The sequence below is a fragment of the Trachypithecus francoisi genome, unplaced genomic scaffold (genome assembly GCF_009764315.1).
Source record: "Trachypithecus francoisi isolate TF-2019V2 unplaced genomic scaffold, Tfra_2.0 Contig01474, whole genome shotgun sequence".
NCBI lineage: Eukaryota > Metazoa > Chordata > Mammalia > Primates > Cercopithecidae > Trachypithecus > Trachypithecus francoisi.
The window spans coordinates 564398-584092 of NW_022681435.1; the positions used below are offsets into that span (position 1 = coordinate 564398).

Sequence of the window (19695 nt, forward strand, 5' to 3'; positions counted from 1 at the left end):
AGAAGTCCAGGGAGATTGGGAGCGTGCGAGGGGCAGGGCTGAGAAATCTGCAGGTGTTGCTCAGAACCCTTGCAGGGTAGAATTGCTGCGAACATGCAGAGGATGGAGTAACTGAGGAGCCTCAGAAGAAAACCTCAGTTACTAGGAAAAGATGACTGGAGAATATAAAGATCAAAACAGGTCAGGCATGGTGGTTCACGTCTGTAACCCAAGCACTTTGGGAGGCCAAGGCGGGCAGATCACTTGAGGCCAGGAGTTCGAGACCAGCCTGGCCAACATGGCGAAACCTATCTCTATTAAAAATACAAAATTATGCTGGGTGTGGTGGCTCGCACCTGTAATCCCAGTACTATGGGAGGCCAAGGTGGGTGGATCACTTGAGGTCAGGAGTTCGAGACCAGCCTGGCCAACATGGTGAGACCCTGTCACAACTAAAAATAGAAAAATTAGCTGGGCGTGGTGGCGTGCGCCTGTAATCCCAGCTACTGGGGAGGCTGAGTACAAGAATCACTTGAACCCAGGAGGTGGACGTTGCAGTGAGGTGAGATTATGCCACTGCAATCCAACCTGGGCGACAAAGCGAGACTCCATCTAAAAAAATAAAAAAATAAAAACACAGAGGGCAAACAGAAATTGGGTCCATAGCTGGTGCTAAAATTCAAAATTGCTCCAGCAAGGAAAGTGAAAGAAGAAAAGATAAAAATAACAGAAAGAGCAGCTATGACCCACTTAATGGTCAGACTCAGGACTTTCCTGGGAAGTAGTGAGAAAGAGCTTAAGATACCTTGCAGAGGCAAGCTAGCTGTGAATATGCACGAAATATAAAAATATTGTAAGCTCTTAAAGGTGAGTATTTAAAATGGTTCTCTTTGTGTCCCATGACCCAGAACCTTGGAACCATTGAGAAAAAAAGATGGCTTGAGATACGGGGAACAGAGGTTATTATTTTTCTATCAAAAATACCAAGCTCAGAAAACTTTCCCATGTACCCCTTGAAGATATTACCACAAAGTTCACTGTGGAAAAAAAACACCAAAAACTTGAAATTGGCCTCAAAGTAGAAGAAAAATATTTCTAGAAGCACTCTTGAAAACACAAGGCCTTGAGGCTTCACTTATTTCCATTAATACGCTAAAACAGTGACTAAAGGAAATTGCAGAAAATCTCTATTAGGATTGTCCAATAAATATGAAGCCTAGTCATCCATTTAAGACTTTTAAATGTAAAAATATATCTAAGTAAGCTGTCACTTGATCTTCTTTTGAGCTTTGTTGTTTATCTTTCTGTTAAAGCACTTTTCTTTTCTTTTTTTTGAGACAAAGTCTCACTCTGTCGCCCAGCGGCACAATCTCGGCTCACTGCAACCTCTGCCTCCTGGGTATAAGTGATTCTCCTGCCTCAGTCTCCTGCATAGCTGGGATTACAGGCTCCCACCACCATGCCCAGCTAATTTTTGTATTTTTAGTGGAGACGAGATTTCACCATGTTGGCCAGACTGGTCTCGAACTCCAGACCTCAAGTGATCTGCCTGCCTCAGCCTCCCAAAGTACTGGAATTACAGGCATGAACCACTGCACTCAGCCCAGTCTTAATAAAGAGGTACACAAGCAAAACTGGAGGAAGAAAACATAAGGAAGGGTCAAGTCTAAAAAAAGGAGGCAAATGTCTGTATCCGGGATTCCTGCTCTGCTTTCTGATGTCTCAACATAATTTTTGACCATGTTTTCCTCTACAATGCAACTGAATAAAGATATAAAGCAAATGTTGAAATTAAAGCAGAACTGAAAAGCTTTGGCTTCTAAGAAAATGTAGAAGACATGCTTTTCCCCATTCTTTCCACTAAGTACAACTAAAAGCCCTGAATATTGTATATGAAAAAAACACAAGAAGACTCTGAACAGTGGAGAGAAGAAGGCAGACTGGCTCCAGAATCTGGGATCCAAGAAATGACACAATGGTGAATCCTCTGAGGTTTCTTTTTATCTCACACATCCCAGACTTGGAGCTGGAAAAAACCAGCAGCCTGGAATGCCAATGGGGGCAAGCAAAAAAAAAGCCCCAACAAAAAGAGGAGAGAATCTCTGCCCTACCCTTTTGAGGGAAGGAATTGAGGATTCTCTCTCAATTCATCACTGAAGGAGGGGGAAGAGACAACTATTTCTGGTTCACTTCCTGTTAGATTCCTTAGTGTTCAAGAAGGGAAGTCAATCCTATCTTCAACTGCAGAAATGTGAAAATAAATTACTTTGCCTCTAATTAGCAACATGGGATGATCATAGAAGAAGCACTTGACAGGAAGCCCACCCTCAATTTCTATACTCCCCAACGTCTCCCAAAGGGTTGGTGAAAAGAAAGTGAGTTCATGGAGAATTGTCTCTCCCTCCATTCCTCACGATACTTGAGAATCTATCTTTGGGTCAACTTATACCATAGAGGGTGGCATTATTGGATTTTCTCACAATGCCCTCTGTTCCTGTTATAGTGGCTTTTATTGGATTGTGTTGGCATCATGCTATTCTGTTTAGATGATGTTTTGAGGTAAGCCTTTGTGTTTATTACAAGGGGTAAGTTGAAAACATTATTCAGGGTTCTTTTTATGACCATACTCTGGCCTTATAGATAGATTAGAAATAACTGAATGATTGCAAACACCTGATTGGTTTTACTCATGTGGAATTGTGACTCACAAAACTAATCATCATTTCCTGTTTGAGTTGGCTGCTGGAAAATGTAAAACTGAGTCAGTGGTCTCCTGTGAGCAAGTTTGTAGCATCCATGGGCCTAATTTTGTAAACAAACCTTATGGTATACCTATTATTTTATCTCCTTGTCCTCATCGTCTAATTTTTTTCTAAATTAAGCAATCATATTATATTTTACATAGTTTTTATAAATAACCTTAGATTTTCTTAAAAACTTCACAAAGGGCATGAATAGCCTGAGCATGGCCATATTTACACAGCCCAAGAATATAACATGTTTCAGTCTTTATAAAGTACATTTATTACCAGGGATTCATACAGTAAGATGTTTATGAGAATGAAAATTCCAGAAGAAACCAAAAGAGCTAGGTGCTGAGACAAAGAAAGTAAAAGTAGCAATGAAAGCCATGTTGCAGGCTCCAAGAGGCTACTTCTGGGTACACTACAGATTTCAGAGACATTGGAAATATGAATAGCCCTACATAGAAATCCCACAGGATAGAGAAGATAGTGAGATTAGTGGCATCCTAGAGCTTCTTTGAAGCTATAAAAGAATCTTACTACCATCTGTGGAGACTCATATTGTCTTCTATTTAGGATCCAATGTTTCTCTGGACTTCCATGAGTGTGAACATCACTGACTATGGGCCCCCCGTGGAATAGAGAATAACTAGGGACCACAACCACAAGAACAGAAGAGGTCAGATTCTTACCATTCCCAGGCCAGACTAAGGGAAAGAATCAGCTTGGATGTAGGTGTAGCCCTGTTTGCATTTCAACAAAATTCATGAATGTGTCTTACTATTTTCCATAAAATTCTTCTTTATTATTATTTTCATTGGTGGTACCAAAGGTGTGCCTTGAGAGAACACTCCCACCCCAAACTACCACAGACAAATGTACAATTTAAGTAGCAACCATATGCTTTGACATGCAACCTCAACTTCAAGGTCTTTTCTCCTCTAAGGAGTTTCTGTTCCTAAGCAGCATCTATGTAAATATGGAAGGGCCAACACTGTTTATTTTTACAATCCCTATTAGTCTGTTCTCATGCTGCTATGAAAACATACCCGAGACTCGATAATTTATAAAGGAAAGAGGTTTGGGTGAGTCACAGTTCTGCTGGGCTGGAGAGGCCTCAGGAAACTTACAGTCATGTTGGAAGGGGAAGTAAACATGTCCTTCTTCCCATGGCGGGCCAAAACCATGCAGCAAGAAGAAGTGCCAAGCAAAAGGAGGAAAAGCCCTTTATAAGTAAAGCCATCAGAACTTGTGAGAACTCATGAGAACAGCAGCATTGGGCTAACCGCCCCCATGATTCAATTACCTCCTACCAGGTTTCTCCCATGACACGTAGGGATTATGGGAACTACAGTTCAAGATTCTCATCTTTTTGGGTAGTGACACAGCCAAACCATATCAATCCCAAATATGTTTCCCCAAAAGATAACTCTTAAAAAGGCCTGCATATTTGTTTGTGATGTGGCAGGGCAGAGGGAAAAGTTGGAAAATGGTCTTTTGCTAAGCGTTACTCAGAGGAATGAAGAACCCAGTTTGAGAGATCTTCAGAGGTTTCCAGAAATAAAAGAAAGATGGTCAAAATCTTTTATAGTAAAATGAGCACATGCTTTGCTATGTATGAGAATGTAGGAGCGAAAACTCCCAGCTCTATAACTTCTGAGAGACTGAGCAATCTTGCACAACTCAGTTAGAATTTCAGCTGTTTCCCGGAAAGGTGAATGAAAGGATTAAAATAAAGAAGGTCCCTGAGGTTATCCTGAAAACTGTAAAGCATTTTACCTATGTCAATTACCAGTGATGGTAATAGAAATATGGAGTCAACCTTATTTTTAAGAAGACAAATCTTTTTAACTTCTCTGTCTTCTTTTTATGACCCTATCTATCTCATCTTAACCTAACAGAAACCCTCTTTTTTGTGGTAGCTTAATCAAGTCTCTATTACTTCAACCAAAAGAGTCTGATTCCTACTGATTTCATTTTCTTGTCACTTCACAAACTGAATGCCTCTACATAAAGCTCAGACAAAGTAATAAGTAATCACAAATATGTGTGATATCCACAATCTATAAAAATTGCATAAGCCTGGATGTTGAAAAACCTTTCTAGAAACACCAAACATCCACTTGACCCAAGAAATTTCTAAAACTTCCTTAGGAGCTTTTAAAGAATTCTTTATAAAAACTGTTTATATAGAACAGAAGTGAAAGAATAGATCAGGTGGGTTTTTAAAAGAGCTACATTGTTGTCTCAAAGACGGACAATAGCCCTATCACCAATTTTTTAAAAGCACATTTTTTAAAGGAAAAAAAAATCAAACTTGGATGGCCTGAACTTTTAATGGAAGACACATACAAATCAGTAGTTCTGCTACAAGGAAAAGCTCTGCCTATTTAAGAAAAATATTAACTGAAGATTTACTTAGATTGAAGTTATGAATATCCTTATGTAATTCCAAGACCTAAGGATACTTTCTGCAGTATTTCCTTCAATCTCTACAGAAATGTGCAGTGTTATTAAACTATCTTAGAAGTACCTTGTTTTGGGCTACATGTTTGTCACAGGGAAGAAGCTAGGAAAATTAATAATTTATTGGAATCTTGTATGTTTCAAATGTGTGTGTGTAATTGCCAGGATCAGCCCATTTCTGGGCTTTGGCATATGTGGTCCAAAATGTAGGAATACAAGCCAGGCAGAAGGTACAATAGATGAGGACAGGTGGGAAGAAAGATAAAAAAGGAAAGGAAGCAGCAGGGAGCCTGTAGGGAGAAAATTGAAAGACTGAGAAAGTGGGATGTCTGAGTACATATCATTGAATAAATGACGTATCATTGAATTCTGTCCATAACAGTGCCTAATATCCTAGTGAACAATAGTTCTAGGGTGACAAACTACGATCTTGAAATTGATTTGACTTTGAACAATATAATTATATCGGAACATACAATGATTGTGTTGGACTAGAATTTTTAAGAAATAAAGAAAAATCTCAGAAAATGTCTTATTACATGATTTATTACATGATAATACAGATACTTTTTCTAATAGCAGCTGAGTAGCACAGCGATTATGGCGATACCCACAAACCCACCCCCAACATACTAAGGACTGTGACTGCTTGTAAACTATGAGTATTTATAAGTTCAAAGAACTATGGATATTGTCCATAGTATTTCCTTCACCCTACAGAATTAAGGAGTATCAGGAAACTATCTTAGAATTCCACTTGTGGGCTGGCCAGTGCAATGTTAGCTGTAAAAGAGACTCATTAACTAAGACAGAAGCATCAGAGAATAAAGACCTCTCAAGTGTCCTCCTTAGCACAAACGATAAACCAGGAGGTGCCAGGCTTACTCACTCATTCACTCTTCAGAAAGACTAACCTTCCCGTGGGGTTCCCTGCACCGCCAGTGGACTCTGCCCCCTGCCCCCAACTGCTGTGTGATTCCTCTGAGTTTGAGGGAGGGGAGGTACATAACTACATGACTGTTAATCCCAGGAATTCAACCTTCCTCCTGCACTGTCAGTCATCCTATTTCTTTGGGGGACAGAAGATCTTCTGTTCCCTGGCTGGCATACCAGTGGACAGGAAAGAAATCAGGAACTGCTTTTACTTAACAGGTAGCTTCGCAAACCTTTTTCCACATGTAGCACTGGATTTGAGTTGCAGTAGCTTGTTTTCCAAAGACAATTTTCTTTCTAGTAGTGTTCTCTTTTCCTAGGAGAAAATAAGATACAAATGTTGCTGAACTACATGTGTATGTTTGGTAAGGCCTTCCTCTTCTCATACTAGAACTATGGCTTGAGCTGAAGAGTTAATTTCCCATGTGCTGGTACTCTTATCTTCCAGGAAACCTAGCTGAGTATTCTCCTGTGTGCTTTACACATAGTTCAACTATAGGCCAAAAATAATTGTCTTCACTCTCTCACCTGCCTGGAGGACTTCTTTTGCTCATCTTCCAAGGTATTGCCCATAGCCTGTTCAGTTCAACCTCTCCCACTCACCTCTCCCCATTCTACCACACATAAACAGCCAGCTCATCCCTTGCTAGACCCCGGCTCTCCCACCCTTACGTCTGCTTCCCTTGCATTAGACTGAGTTGTTGGTATCCAAGGACACTAGATACCTCTAGGTACTATGTGTCATCTGTCAGAAGGTAGTAAAACAATAAACGTATTTTTGATGAAGGATCAAGGCCATAAAGGATACAAATGCTTTCCAATTAGGATACAGGAGAAACTCAGATTGCAATTTTATGATATTGGGAAAGAATGTCTTTTAAAAAGATGCCTTAATTTGATTTTTAAGCCAAAGCCTTTCCATTAAAAAGGAAAACAGACAAGACCATGAAAAACGAAGCTGAGATGATTGTGTTCATTTTATATTTGATGGCACTCAGCTGAAAAAAGGAATTTGGTGCTTTGGCCTGATGGTTTAGGTTGCCAAGTTGGAAAGAATCAAGGGAGATTGAAAAGAGGCAGGAATTGGTATTGGCAACTTGGATGGAATTGACTGGAAGACGTGTGCTGAAACTATCTATAATGCTGTTTAAAATTACTTCCTGCTGCAGCATCTGAGTGAGTAGTACAAAGCAAGGCAATGCTGTCTAGCAGAAACATCACAAAGATTGTGCATAGGGACTTAACCTGGTTTCTAAATTTTGGCCAAGGTTTTCAACTCTTGGGCCTTACCAATATTAAGAAAAATTAACCCAAACTTGGAAATAAAAACAATATACAGCATGCAGTTTTAATGTCATATTGGGTCATCGTTTAATTATCTGACCCAAGATTTATTTAATTATCTCACAGAATTTTCCTCTGTTCGCTTTTATTATTTATTATTTGATTAGAGCCCTGGGTCTGTGAAGTTGCATGTAAATTTGTAGATTTCTGTCTGGTAGAAGACATAATCCCAAAGATTATGGTTTAATTGCCTTAAAGAATATTACCTGTTTTTTTTAATTTAATCTAGTAATCCTATACTATTTTCAATTTTTCTCCAAAATGCCTATAAATGACTAGTTTCTGAAAATATTTTATTTAAACCAGCTTTCTCATCTTACTGTTTCCCTCATTAATTAATGAGTTACAACATTTGACATGTATTCATTCTATATTCATTTGACTCATATTTGTATCTTCTGAGCATTCCTAAAATGGGGATAATATTACCTATATTGAAATGTTGGGATGATAGAGATAATATATGTAAAAGAGATACAGGCTTCCTGGCACATATTTGGACCTCAATATATAATAATTTGAAGGCACTGGTTACTTCATATCTTATGTGTTCTGTACGCTTTTTCAAACTTTTCTTATAGTATTCTTGCCACATAAAAATAGCCCTGGAGTTGCCCTAGCTGTGTTCAAATTATTTCTGAGGGATCACAGATCGATCTTTCTTTCTTTCTTTCTTCTTCTTTCTTTCTTTCTTTCTTCTTTCTTTCTCTCTTTCTTTCTTTTCTTTCTTTCTTTCTTTTCTTTCTTTCTTTCTTTCTTCTTTTTTCTTTCTCTTTCTTTCTTTCTTTTCTTTCTTTCTCTCTTTCTTTCTTTCTTTCTTTCTCTTTCTCTCTCTCTCTCTCCCTTCCTTCCTCCCTCTCTCTCTCTTTCTTTTTTTTTTTTCAGAGTTTTGCTCTTGTTGCCTAGGCTGGAGTGCAGTGGTGCGATCCTGGCTCACTGCAACCTCTGCCTCCCAGGTTCAAGCAATTCTCCTGCCCCAGCCTCCCGAGTAGCTGGGATTACAGACGTGCACCACCACGTCTGGCTAATTTTGTACTTTCAGTAGAGACGGGGTTTCTCCATGTTGGTCAGTCTAGTCTCGAACTCCCGACCTCAGGTGATCCACCCGCCTTGGCCTCCCAAAGTGCTGGGATTACAGGTACGAGCCACTGCGCCTGGCCCACAGATACATCTTACAAGCGTATGATGAGACTTGGATTGTCAAAAAACATACCACAGATAATGTATTTTGAATTTGTAGGTTGAGGGAAAATGGTGCCTAAATGAATGTTTAATAGTCTTACTCTTGATTAATGGATTTTCATAAACAGGGGTCAAGGGAACCAGACAACCAGACTAGTAAATGCTCTCCCTTGGCCAGGCTCTGCCATCTAGCTTGGGTTCTTTTTGCCTCCTCTTTGACAACACAGAAAATCTCACCATACCAGATAGCACTTTTCAGGCAATGTCTTCAGGAAAGGGAAAGGGAGTTCATAGCATCACACAGTGGGCAACCCACTATTCCCAGAGCCATACCTCCAGACAGCTCCAGGTTTCCCTCAGCAGGCTGATCGGAGAGGGCACCAATTTCAATCATGGCCAAATGCTAACATCTAAATGTTTTGGAACCAACTCTATCATTTTTGTCCAGCATGAGAGAAGATGGGGGCATAATGGAAAGGGTTGTGATGTAGAAAGTGGAGGATTGTGGAACAGTTTCGGGTTCATGCTGTCCTCATTTATAAAATGATCATGAGGAACTAGGTGGTCTCAAAAGTGCCTTTGAGCTCTAAAATTGCAATGGAGCTAAATCAATGACACTAGAAAACAAATATGATGTAACAGAATTGCACTGCTAGCAAATGGAACATATGCCATATTAAAATGCTCTTACTGGGCATTTTTGCTAGCTTATCACTGTGCTTATGGAATTCATTCTCACTGCATTCCTGATTAAAGTGGGACAGATGGTGAAGGTTTTAAGTAATGTGTTCATTACCAGACCTCATACCACTAATGGCTATTTACTGGAGCAGTGGATTGTTCAAGTGAGTAGCAAGTAAATTTTTCTCCAGGGGGTACCCACAACCAGGGCAATATTTATCAACATTTGTGAGGATGTTCATTTTTAATTTTTACTTTCTTTTTGAATTTGTGTCTTTTTCCTATTAATACAAAAGGCCCAGTACACCCTCCCCTTATTCTGGCCCACACTCCCTACCTGAGACACCCTACCTCACAGCCTGTCTCCTCAGTCTCTCTTTAAACCAAGATGTTACCCAACTTTGTTCCTTATAGTTTTATTTATTTGCTTGTTTCACAAATATAAAATATTTTAAAACCAATTTGCTTTTTTTAGTTTAGTTTTGTTTTTGAGACAGAGTCCTGCTCTATTACCCAGGCTGAAGTGTAGTGGTGTCATCTCGGCTCACTGCAACCTCCACTTCCCAGGTTCAAGTGATTCTCATACTTCAGCCTCCAGAGTAGCTAGGACTGCAAGCACGTGCTACCATGCCCGGCTAATTTTTGTGTTTTCTTAGGAGCGACTGGGTTTCACCATATTGGCCAGGCTGGTCTCGAACTCCTGGCCTTAAGCGATCCTCCCACCTCAGCCTCCCCAAATGCTGGAATTATAGGCGTGAGCCACCGCACCTGGCCTAAACCATCTTTTACTTTAAAAAAAAACTGCGCATTGCCCCTCCACATCATCCCCACTTACCTCCACCCTCCAGAGATTCCAGTAGGCTGCACTTTAGAAAGTCACTGAACTATTCTGGAAGGTTGCTGCATGGCCTTACTAAGTCATGCGCACCCTGTATACTTCCTTTGTCCAAGATCTCCTGGAGACAGCCCACTGTTAAGAGTTATTATCAAGGCAAGAGCTAGGCCATCACTTCCCAAGAATGTCCTGCCAGGATCTGAGTCACTGAACCTTATTCTAGGGCATGCTCCTCTGCCTTTGACTGCACTTTCAGCCTCCCTAAAGGACTCATAGAGGAATTAAGAAAGGGAGATTTGAGAAGCTCCTTGAGCCTCACACAATCCAGATATACTACATTGTCATATCCACAAAAAGAGACTGGTTCATTCACAAATATATATATTCAGCCCCTAGTTCTGTGTTACACATGGTGGTGTTCAAATATTTGTTTAGTAAACAGTCAAGTAAATATACCCCAGAACTCTGAGATGAACTAACATCTAGTATACATTTCCTAGGATCACTGGGAAATAGAAATTATCTTCTACTGTTCTTTTTTTTTTCTGAGATGGAGTCTCGCTATGTCACCAGGCTGGAGTGCAGTGGCACAATCTCGGTTCACTGCAACCTCCTTCCTCCTGGGTTCAAGTGATTCTCCTGCCTCAGCCTCCCAAGTAGCTGGGAGGCTACAGGCGCCTGCCACCACACCCAGCTAATTTTTGTATTTTTAGTAGAGACAGGGTTTCACCATGTTGGCCAGGATCGTCTCGATCTCTTGACCTCATGATCCACCCACCTTGGCCTCCCAAAGTGTTGGGATTATAGGCATAAGCCACCGTGCCCAGCCTGTTCTTTTGTTAATTTGGGGGCACTAAACCTGACCCAATATTACTGGGTTTGAGATGGCATGAGCTCTAGACTAAACTTAAATTTCAAGCTGGTTAATCAATCTGCTTGGTTAAGCAATTCTATTCATTTCCCAGAATTGTCTTTCTTTCCTTAATGCAAATATTCTTTGTGCTATCTTAGGTTTGTTAAGCTGTTTATTATAAGATCAAGTATTCTGCCACTACCAGGTACACATCCAAATATTACAGTTTTTCCAAAACAGCATAAACTGTCATGCCTGGATAAACTAATTGCTTAAGGAGATTCTAGCCCAGTGATTCTGCTAAAGTATAACACTTAGTGACCTACCGCATAATACACATGCAGCTGAATACTATTATCTTAGAGCCACTTGATAATGGGCATATTTAATTTTTGTGATTTCCTCATAGGTCCTTCACCAAGACTACGAATTCAACCAAATCACAATGTCATAAAACTTTAAATTCTTGGGAAATATTTTTAAACAAATCAAAGTTCCTTTGATAAGAAACCTGAATATTGAAATGTGATGTTTTTGAAATGATATTTATGAAATGGCATAAACCCAGGCAGACTCATAAAACAAATTAAAGCTAAAAAGAACAGAGGCAAATACAATAAATATAAAAAATGTATTGAGCAATATTTACTAGTATCCAAAGCCTATATGTTTCTCTATCCCCAATTCAGTTTCAGAGATGCCAGTTTTCTCTTTGTTTTGCTATTAAAAAATAATATTCCTTGATTTGTTCAAATTCTAAATTCTAAGGCATACATACACAAATTTATGTGTTCACCTTTTGTGTATATTTGGAGTGCTAGCTACTTAAATGAACATGGCATGAAATATTTTCAAATTTTTATTCTATTATTACTCTTCTCTAAATGTGCCTTCTTAAAGTTCCAATTTCTATAGAATGACTTTTCTTAATGTAAACTGTATCTCTCCTAGTGCAGCCATAGGTTTTTGCAAACACAAAGTAGACTTGGGTGGTCAAAAATGGATACTGCACTGACTCTAATACATAAAAATGCTGTGATTACAGGGACCTGCTATATTAATACTCCAGTAGATGGACTTTGTGCTCTTTTCCATTAGTTGCATTCACAGCCTCACCTGGTTCCCCTTTCTAAGTCATATACTTCCTAGAAAGTGACAAATGATGATATGACTACAGTATTTGCAGAAAGGTAAATCAATCACTCCAGTATAGATCATATGAAATGTTTAAGGGAAAATTAATATTAAATACTTCCTAAGGGCAAATACTGTAAAGAATACTTTCACTTAACATATCTTATTTAATATCCTATTTTGGTATTATTTTATTTCATTCTCATCCTAACCCTGTCAGTAAGAAAATCTTCTAATTCTCCAGGGCTGTACCTTTTCCATTCTCTGTACAAGGTTCTCCAATTCTGTAATTTGACTGTGTTTTTCTTCAAGTTTTTCAGCAACTTGATTCAGATTTTCAACATGTTGTTTCAATTTCTGTTCTTTTTCAAGCTTGTTAACCTATGGTCAGAGAAACAGTTGTGTTGTGAAAACTCTGTTTCTATTAAACCTATACATATATTACCTCTTTCTACAATTTTCTAATTAGCCAAAAAAATTCAGAATTCATACTTGTTTAGAATTACTTTTTTTGATTTCAGTGTTTCCTTCAAAATAACCCTGATAGACTACAACAACATTAAATCAAGAATTAAAATTATAATAAATATAAATATTCTTCCTAGAATGCTTCCATTTGTTACCATAAAGCATACTTTCTGAATTGGTATAAGAGAGAAAGATGCTAATTTAACAAAAGCAACATTTTTTACTTTTTCTCAACAATTACTATCCAGAACAACAAAAAAAAAAATACAGGTTCAATTAAAACACGTTTTATTTTTAATCAGAAAGTGTCATAAAATCAGAATAACTCTCCTCAGCATGTCACCGTGCTACTTCATAGGCATAGAGCAGGGGTTGTGCTGAGGGATCATAGGAGAGAAGTCTCCATCTAGCAGGTAATAGGCTACAGTGGGACTGTGTCGACTAACTTGTTACTCTTCCGCATGTGTATTCAACAAAGCTTGACATTTCAGAGAGAAAAATAAGTGTCTGGCTTCCTTTGTAAATACCAAGCGGGCCTTTCAGTCAGGTCACTCCAGGCTAGTGCCGAGGCCACATTAGAGGGATGCATGCTTCTTGTCCCCACAAGCCCCCCCCATAGCATAGCACCCTCATCAGCTTCCCGCTTATGTTCTTCATCTGCACCTTGCATGCATGTGAGTATGCAACCATCACTACCACAGCTTGATGCGTGAAAGGGTGTCACCTAGGCAGTGAATTTCCTACTGTACTCCCCTGGGGACCTTCCTACAGCCTGAGCTGACAGACACCTGGGTGCCCCAAACTATTATGAGTGAACTTACCTTTAGCTGTTTTATATTTTTAATTTTGGCAAACACACACACACAGGCATACACACACTTTTTTGGCTTCTCCAGTTCTAGAATATATTTTTCAGATAGATTTTATTGACCCTAGTGTATATACTTCAGATTTAAAAACAAATGAACAAAAAAGAACATGTATAAGTGTATGTACATTTTTTATTTTTAAAATTTATATATTTATATATTAAAATATAAAAATATATAACTTATATATTATATACTATTTATTATACTTTATATATAACATAATTTATATATTATATATAACTATATATTTTAAAAATATATATAACTTATATATTTTTTAAAACATATAGATACATACTTTGTTTTCTATTTTCTATAACTCAAAGTATGTATCCTAAGTCCGAAACAATTTTGAAACCCTGTGTCTAGCCCAACTCTTTCATTCTAGAGACAAGGACACCCAACTCCAAACAGGAAGAATGGCTCAGTCTGGGTCATCTAGCTAGTCAACGGCAGAACCCGAAGAGAAGTTACCAGTCAGGGTCCGCAGGGCCAGCCCAGGTTTCCAGGCAGGGTGGCACTGCCTCCTTCCCACCTGTGCTCATGGGGGGTCTGGGCAACAACTGCAACACAGCAGCTCAGCAACATCTGGGGGTGTCGGGCTAAGCAGGGGCGAGGGAAACTGGCAGAAAAGACTAGCACACCACTCCTTTCCCACGTCTTTTACCAAGTCACTTGGCCATTGCTTGTTTCATTTCTAACTCTTCCAGAAAGATGAACTTGAACAGCTCAGGGTGGGGGCTAGTTCTCCAATAGACAAGCTGCGTGTTTGGTACCTGGAGTAAGTGTTTACTGTCCTCATGCTTCTTTCTCACTTCTTCAGATTGTATTTGGTAGTTTTCAAATAATCTCTGGGCCACGTTTCTCAGAGTTGCTGCTCCTGCTTCTCTGGAGGCTTCCAGCTAGAAAAAAGGTCACTATGCATGTTCTGACATTTACAACAAAAAACTTTAAAGGCAGAACAGTTTGATGGGCAATTAAGAACACCAAGGGTATAAGTATACCTTTTACAGCCTCATAGACAATGGATAGGAGAGAAGACACTGTTATTTGGTAAGAGGAAAATGTAAAAGGAGAAACTCCCTATTTAGAGGGGCTGTTGAAGAGGCAGATTTGCCATAGTCAAACCAAACCAGAGCTCTGTGCACAGTAATGCACTGCAGTGATAGTCCTCACTGTTCAGATAACTCCATGCCACTCTGTCAGCTTATACACTTATTTGCAAGCCTTTTATCATTAATGTCCATAACAGTGTTAAAAAGTGTATCTTCCTGAAATAGGAGTGGGACAAGGTTAAAGTATTGAGGACAATAACGCTAAAATGTCATGAATCTTTCCGGGATTTAACCTGAGGAAACAATCAAGAATGACTATAAAGATTTCCCTATCAAGATATTCATTGCAGGACTGCATATAAAATAAACCTTAAAGAGGAAAATCAAAAGCATTCAGCCATAGACAAATTTAAAAAATATTGTGGCATTTGACTATGAAGGCTATAATTAATATTTATTAAATATGAACACACTTTAAAAAATGTATTGTGGATTGTGGTAAGAACACTTAACATGAGATCTACTAAGTGTGTACAGTACAGTATTGTGAACTATAGGCATAATATTATGCAGTAGATGTCTAGTCATCTTGCATGACTGAAATTGTATAACTATTGAACTTTTGTGAGATATTTTCAATAACAAAAGAAGTCTCAAAAATAAAACAGTGAGATATGATTGTGAAATATAAAAATGCTTCTCTATGTAAGGGAACACACAGATGGACCTGTGGATGTGTGTAGACATCTCTCTGCTTTTACAGAGCCACCAATGCTAACAATCCATCCTATTAGCTCAAAGGCTCAAAACACAGAATTTGAAACTTCTAACAGTCATACCTTGATTTTCAATACTTCATTCTCTTTGTTCATTTCTAAGAGCTGTAGGTCTTTTCCTTTTATCTTTTTCATGAGCAAATCCAAACTGCAACAAGAAGGATCCATTTCAGAATCAGAGCCCTGCTGAAGGTTTCCACAGTGCTGAAACGGACAAATGAAAATCATAGACCTAACTATCTTTTCCTCTACAAGCTTTGACAACAGTAATGATCATTTAGTATTACATATAGCAAAGAGGCTTCAGGTCAGCATAAATAAACATCTTTTGAATCTCAAATATCAATGAGAAATTCTGGAAGCACCTGACTTCTATATTTGCTCAAATTTGAATGGATTCTTATATTGAAAGAGGTAGAATGACATTTTAACTTTTATATTTCAAATATATAGTTTTTATATTTCATATATATAGTTTCAAATATACTGATAAGTGCTTTTTAGGAGATAAATAATGTCCACAAGGCCAGACATTTTTAAAAAATCTAAGTTGTCGACATAATTACATTTTTGTTACATTGCATTATAGACTAACAGTCGGACCTAACAGTTACAATACATAATGGTCAATGTTTGGTGATGCTTCACTGTAATTACCTCATATTAAACTTCCAATCAGAGATATCAGAACTGAATGGCACTGCCATTATAACTTGATGTAAGCTCTAGCTTACTGAAAATACACCTGGAACATAAATATCATCTGGAATTGTGGACACACGGAGGTGAAAAATAAATAATAAACCATCTAACTTAACCTGTCCATTTTACAGATGTAGAAACTGAGGACCAGGGCCCAAGTTTCTTTAGCAAAGGAGCGGGAGAGCTCCTGGCACAGCCTCTTGAATAGTTATTGTGTGCTCTTTCTGTTCTTTCAATTTATTTCAAAACAGAGAAACTATTACACAATTATACATACCCTACAATTATAATAACAACTTCTATTTGTTAAACACCTGTTATGTGCCCGTTCATCTTTTACATGTTTTACACACAGTCCTTTATCTGAATACTGAAAACACTGGAAGGCGCTAGGCCCTTTACACAGGTGAGGAATTTGAAGATGAAAGTTTAATGAACACACCTAGGGTTATACCTAAAGTAACTGCCAGACCAGGATTAGAATCCCAGTTTGTTTAACAACAAAATATATAATATTTTCACTATAATATAATAACTATGACTGTAGAAATAAAAAACAAAAAGAACATAGTGTATGTGGATAACATCCTCCCTCACCATAACTCTGCCACAATTTGGTTTCTTATAGTCCAGACCCTAGTGCATATTTCTACTCTCCATATACAAAGTAGGAATTATTTTCTTTTTTAATTTGTTAAAGAATATTTGACAGAAAAAAACTCTTGTAGAAGGTAGATTATCAGCAGTGGTAGATGGCTACAAAGATCATTGATCAGTGCTTTTCAAACTTCAATATGCCTATGAATTACTGGGTGATAGATCTGGTTAAAAAATGCAGATTCTGAATCAGGAGGTCTGGGGTAGAGCCTAGATGCTGCGTTTCTAACATGCTCGTGGTGATGCTGAGCTGCTCGGACTGCAGACCACATTTGAGAGTAGCAAGGCCCTAGATCACTATGGTGAAATTTCTACAGGGCCAGAGGGCTGATGTTTTGATGCATGGTGGATCTGCTGACCTTCTGTGGACTGAGGTGGCTGAGGCAGACACACAGCAACACAATGTCGTCAACATTACTAGGAAGCTCCTCCTATCTATGGTGGGCATTTGGTCCTCAATTTCCTTGGCCCATGGACAGCATTTGACAGAGGTGTCCCGCCCTGCTTCTGAAACCCTCTCCTCATTTGCCTTCAGTGACTCCTGCTAAAGTGGCCTTGACAGGAGTAGCTTCAAACCACAAAAGGTGAGCAGATCAACCACACATCAAATCACCAGCCCTCTGGCCCTGTAGAGACTTAGCCATGATAATCTAGAGAGTACTCTCAAGTGTGGTCTACAGTCCCAGCAGCTCAGCATCAACAGGAGCTTATTAGAAATGCAGCATCTAGGCTCTACCCTAGAACCTTGAAATCTCCTGTTCCTTCTAATCCACCAGCCTGATCTCAGCTTCCTGAGATGGTTCTTCTTCCTAAAATCTCAACACTGGGAATGGGCATCTCAAGACTCAGTCCTTAGATCTTCTCTCATTTCTCTCCACACTCACTCTCTTGGTAAACTTCTCCAGTTTCAGAACTATAAATACAATCCTTAAATGCCGAAAATCTCTACCCTGTATCCTGGACCTTCTAGCTCAGTCTTCTACCTGCAGCTCCAGAATCAGATGTCCAGCTGCCTATTAGAAGCCTCTACTTGGAGGTCTAACAGGTAGCTCAACATAGCCCAAACTGAATTTTTAAATCTTCCCTATCATTCCTAAACATAACCTTGTTTTCTAGTTTAGAAGTACTTTAAATAATAATGGAAGCTAGTTATGTTAGTGTGGGAGGCTGAGGGTGATGAAAATGACTACATTTATGCATCATACCCCATGTTATGGTGGACTCTGTGGCCATGCTTACAGTGGACAACACTGATGAAGTACACTTGGCTCAGATGTGGTTTAGCTTGGTGTAATCCAGGCAAAGCTAAGTGCAGATTGCTCGACCTGAGGTATATAAAGCTGATGGTGGGGAAGGGAGTGCATTCAAGCTTATCAACTATTTATCTGACAAAGTCTTCACTCAACTCAGGCCTAAAAGCTTCAACTGTGTATGTCTATTCGTGTGGCCCACGTGAGACTAAAAGCTCTGCCTGTCATTGGGAAATGTTGCTGTCATGAATCTTGGCTAGACCAACATGTCCTCATTTACTTTCGATAAGTAAGCCTTGTTTAACATATTCAAGTAAGGCCTAGCCATTCCAATTTGATCTCATAACATTTGTGGTTAAACATTTCACACATATGGCCATTAACATCTTTAGATATGCATGAAATATTTCAACACTCATCCTTTGAAGCTTCAATGAACTTAGTAATTGCCCAAAAAGTTACTTTAAAAAGTCTAAATGGCTTTATGTTAATCTTCTGCAGGAAATTATTACCTTTGTATCTAGTTTGTTATTTGTACTGTCATGTCTTATTTCATCTTTAAACATTTGGGTTCTGATCTTTTCCAGAGTAGTTCGAATCTAGAAAAGGAAAAAAAAATTAATTTGTTTCAAAGGCATTTAATGCCGAAAGTTTTTTTCTCAATACCAGTTACAGGGTACCTGATTATCTAGAAAGTAATACATATATATTGATATCGGATTTAAATAACTGCCACCATCAACCTAACTTGCATTTAGGCTAATATTGTTTGGATTGCTGAAAGTAAGCATTTGGTCTTTACAACTCTTTCTCAGACAAATCTAAAACACATCACTTAAGTAAATATTATCCCCAAAACAGTTATTATTTAGTAATTAGTACTTAATACTATTTAGTTTTGTTTTGTCTTTTTAGTAATTTAGTACTAATTTTCTGTTTAGTAATTACTATAAAACAATTACTACTTAGTAATCACTATAAAATAATTACTGTCTACTAATCACTACAAAATAATTACTATTAAGTAATTGCTACAGAATAATTACTGAGAGATCATATGCATTTATGCATGAAATATAAGCCTCATGTCTTGATCACCTATGGAGTTGCAAGACACTCAAAGATGATGGAATTAATTGATCTGAGCAAGTTTTAAACTATGCCAGAATTTGTCCATTATTTAATGAAATAATCCAAAAAGGTAAAATGTGAAATTTCTCTTTTTATTCAGTATCCCCTTAGACTGTAAGACTGTAAGAGTAGGAGTGAGGTTTATACTCTAGCACATTTTTAAATTTTTTATTATTATAATTTTTTTTTTTTTTGAGACAGAGTCTTGCTCTGTCACCCAGGCTGAAGTGCAATGGCGCAATCTCCACTCACTGTAACCTCTGCCACCTGGGTTCAAGTGATTCTCCTGCATCAGCCCCCCGAGTAGTTGGGATTACAGGTGCCCATCACCACACCTGGCTAATTTTTTTGTATTTTTAGTAGAGACAGGGTTTTGCCATGTTGGTCAGGCTGGTCTGAAACTCCTGACCTCAGGTGATCCACCTGCCTCAGCCTCCCAAAGTGCTGGGATTACAGGCATGAGCCACTGTACCTGGCCTACTCTGGCACATTTTAAGTGCTTAATACATGTCTGTTGTAAGAAACAGTTAAGAATATATATTTCTTGTCAGCCATTATCATTTTGGATTCTCATAAGACTTCACACGTTTAATGAAGTGACATGCCAACCCGCAGTCACTGGCAATAGTTACC

The 19695-nt window shown here is 38.5% G+C and overlaps 1 protein-coding gene across 3 annotated transcripts in view; it reads right to left on the reverse strand.

The window, feature by feature from the left end:
• The window catches only part of CCDC68 (coiled-coil domain containing 68), a 65192-nt gene that overhangs the window by 27157 nt on the left and 18340 nt on the right, over nucleotides 1–19695 (reverse strand). For all 3 annotated transcript variants that reach the window (XM_033238101.1, XM_033238080.1, XM_033238090.1), the window contains exons 4-8: nucleotides 18444–18530; nucleotides 15386–15526; nucleotides 14268–14393; nucleotides 12404–12532; nucleotides 6356–6438 (exon numbers count right to left, since the gene is read on the reverse strand). In XM_033238101.1, the coding sequence (XP_033093992.1) occupies nucleotides 6356–6438; nucleotides 12404–12532; nucleotides 14268–14393; nucleotides 15386–15526; nucleotides 18444–18530 (566 nt within the window). The remainder of the gene's footprint in view (nucleotides 1–6355; nucleotides 6439–12403; nucleotides 12533–14267; nucleotides 14394–15385; nucleotides 15527–18443; nucleotides 18531–19695) is intronic.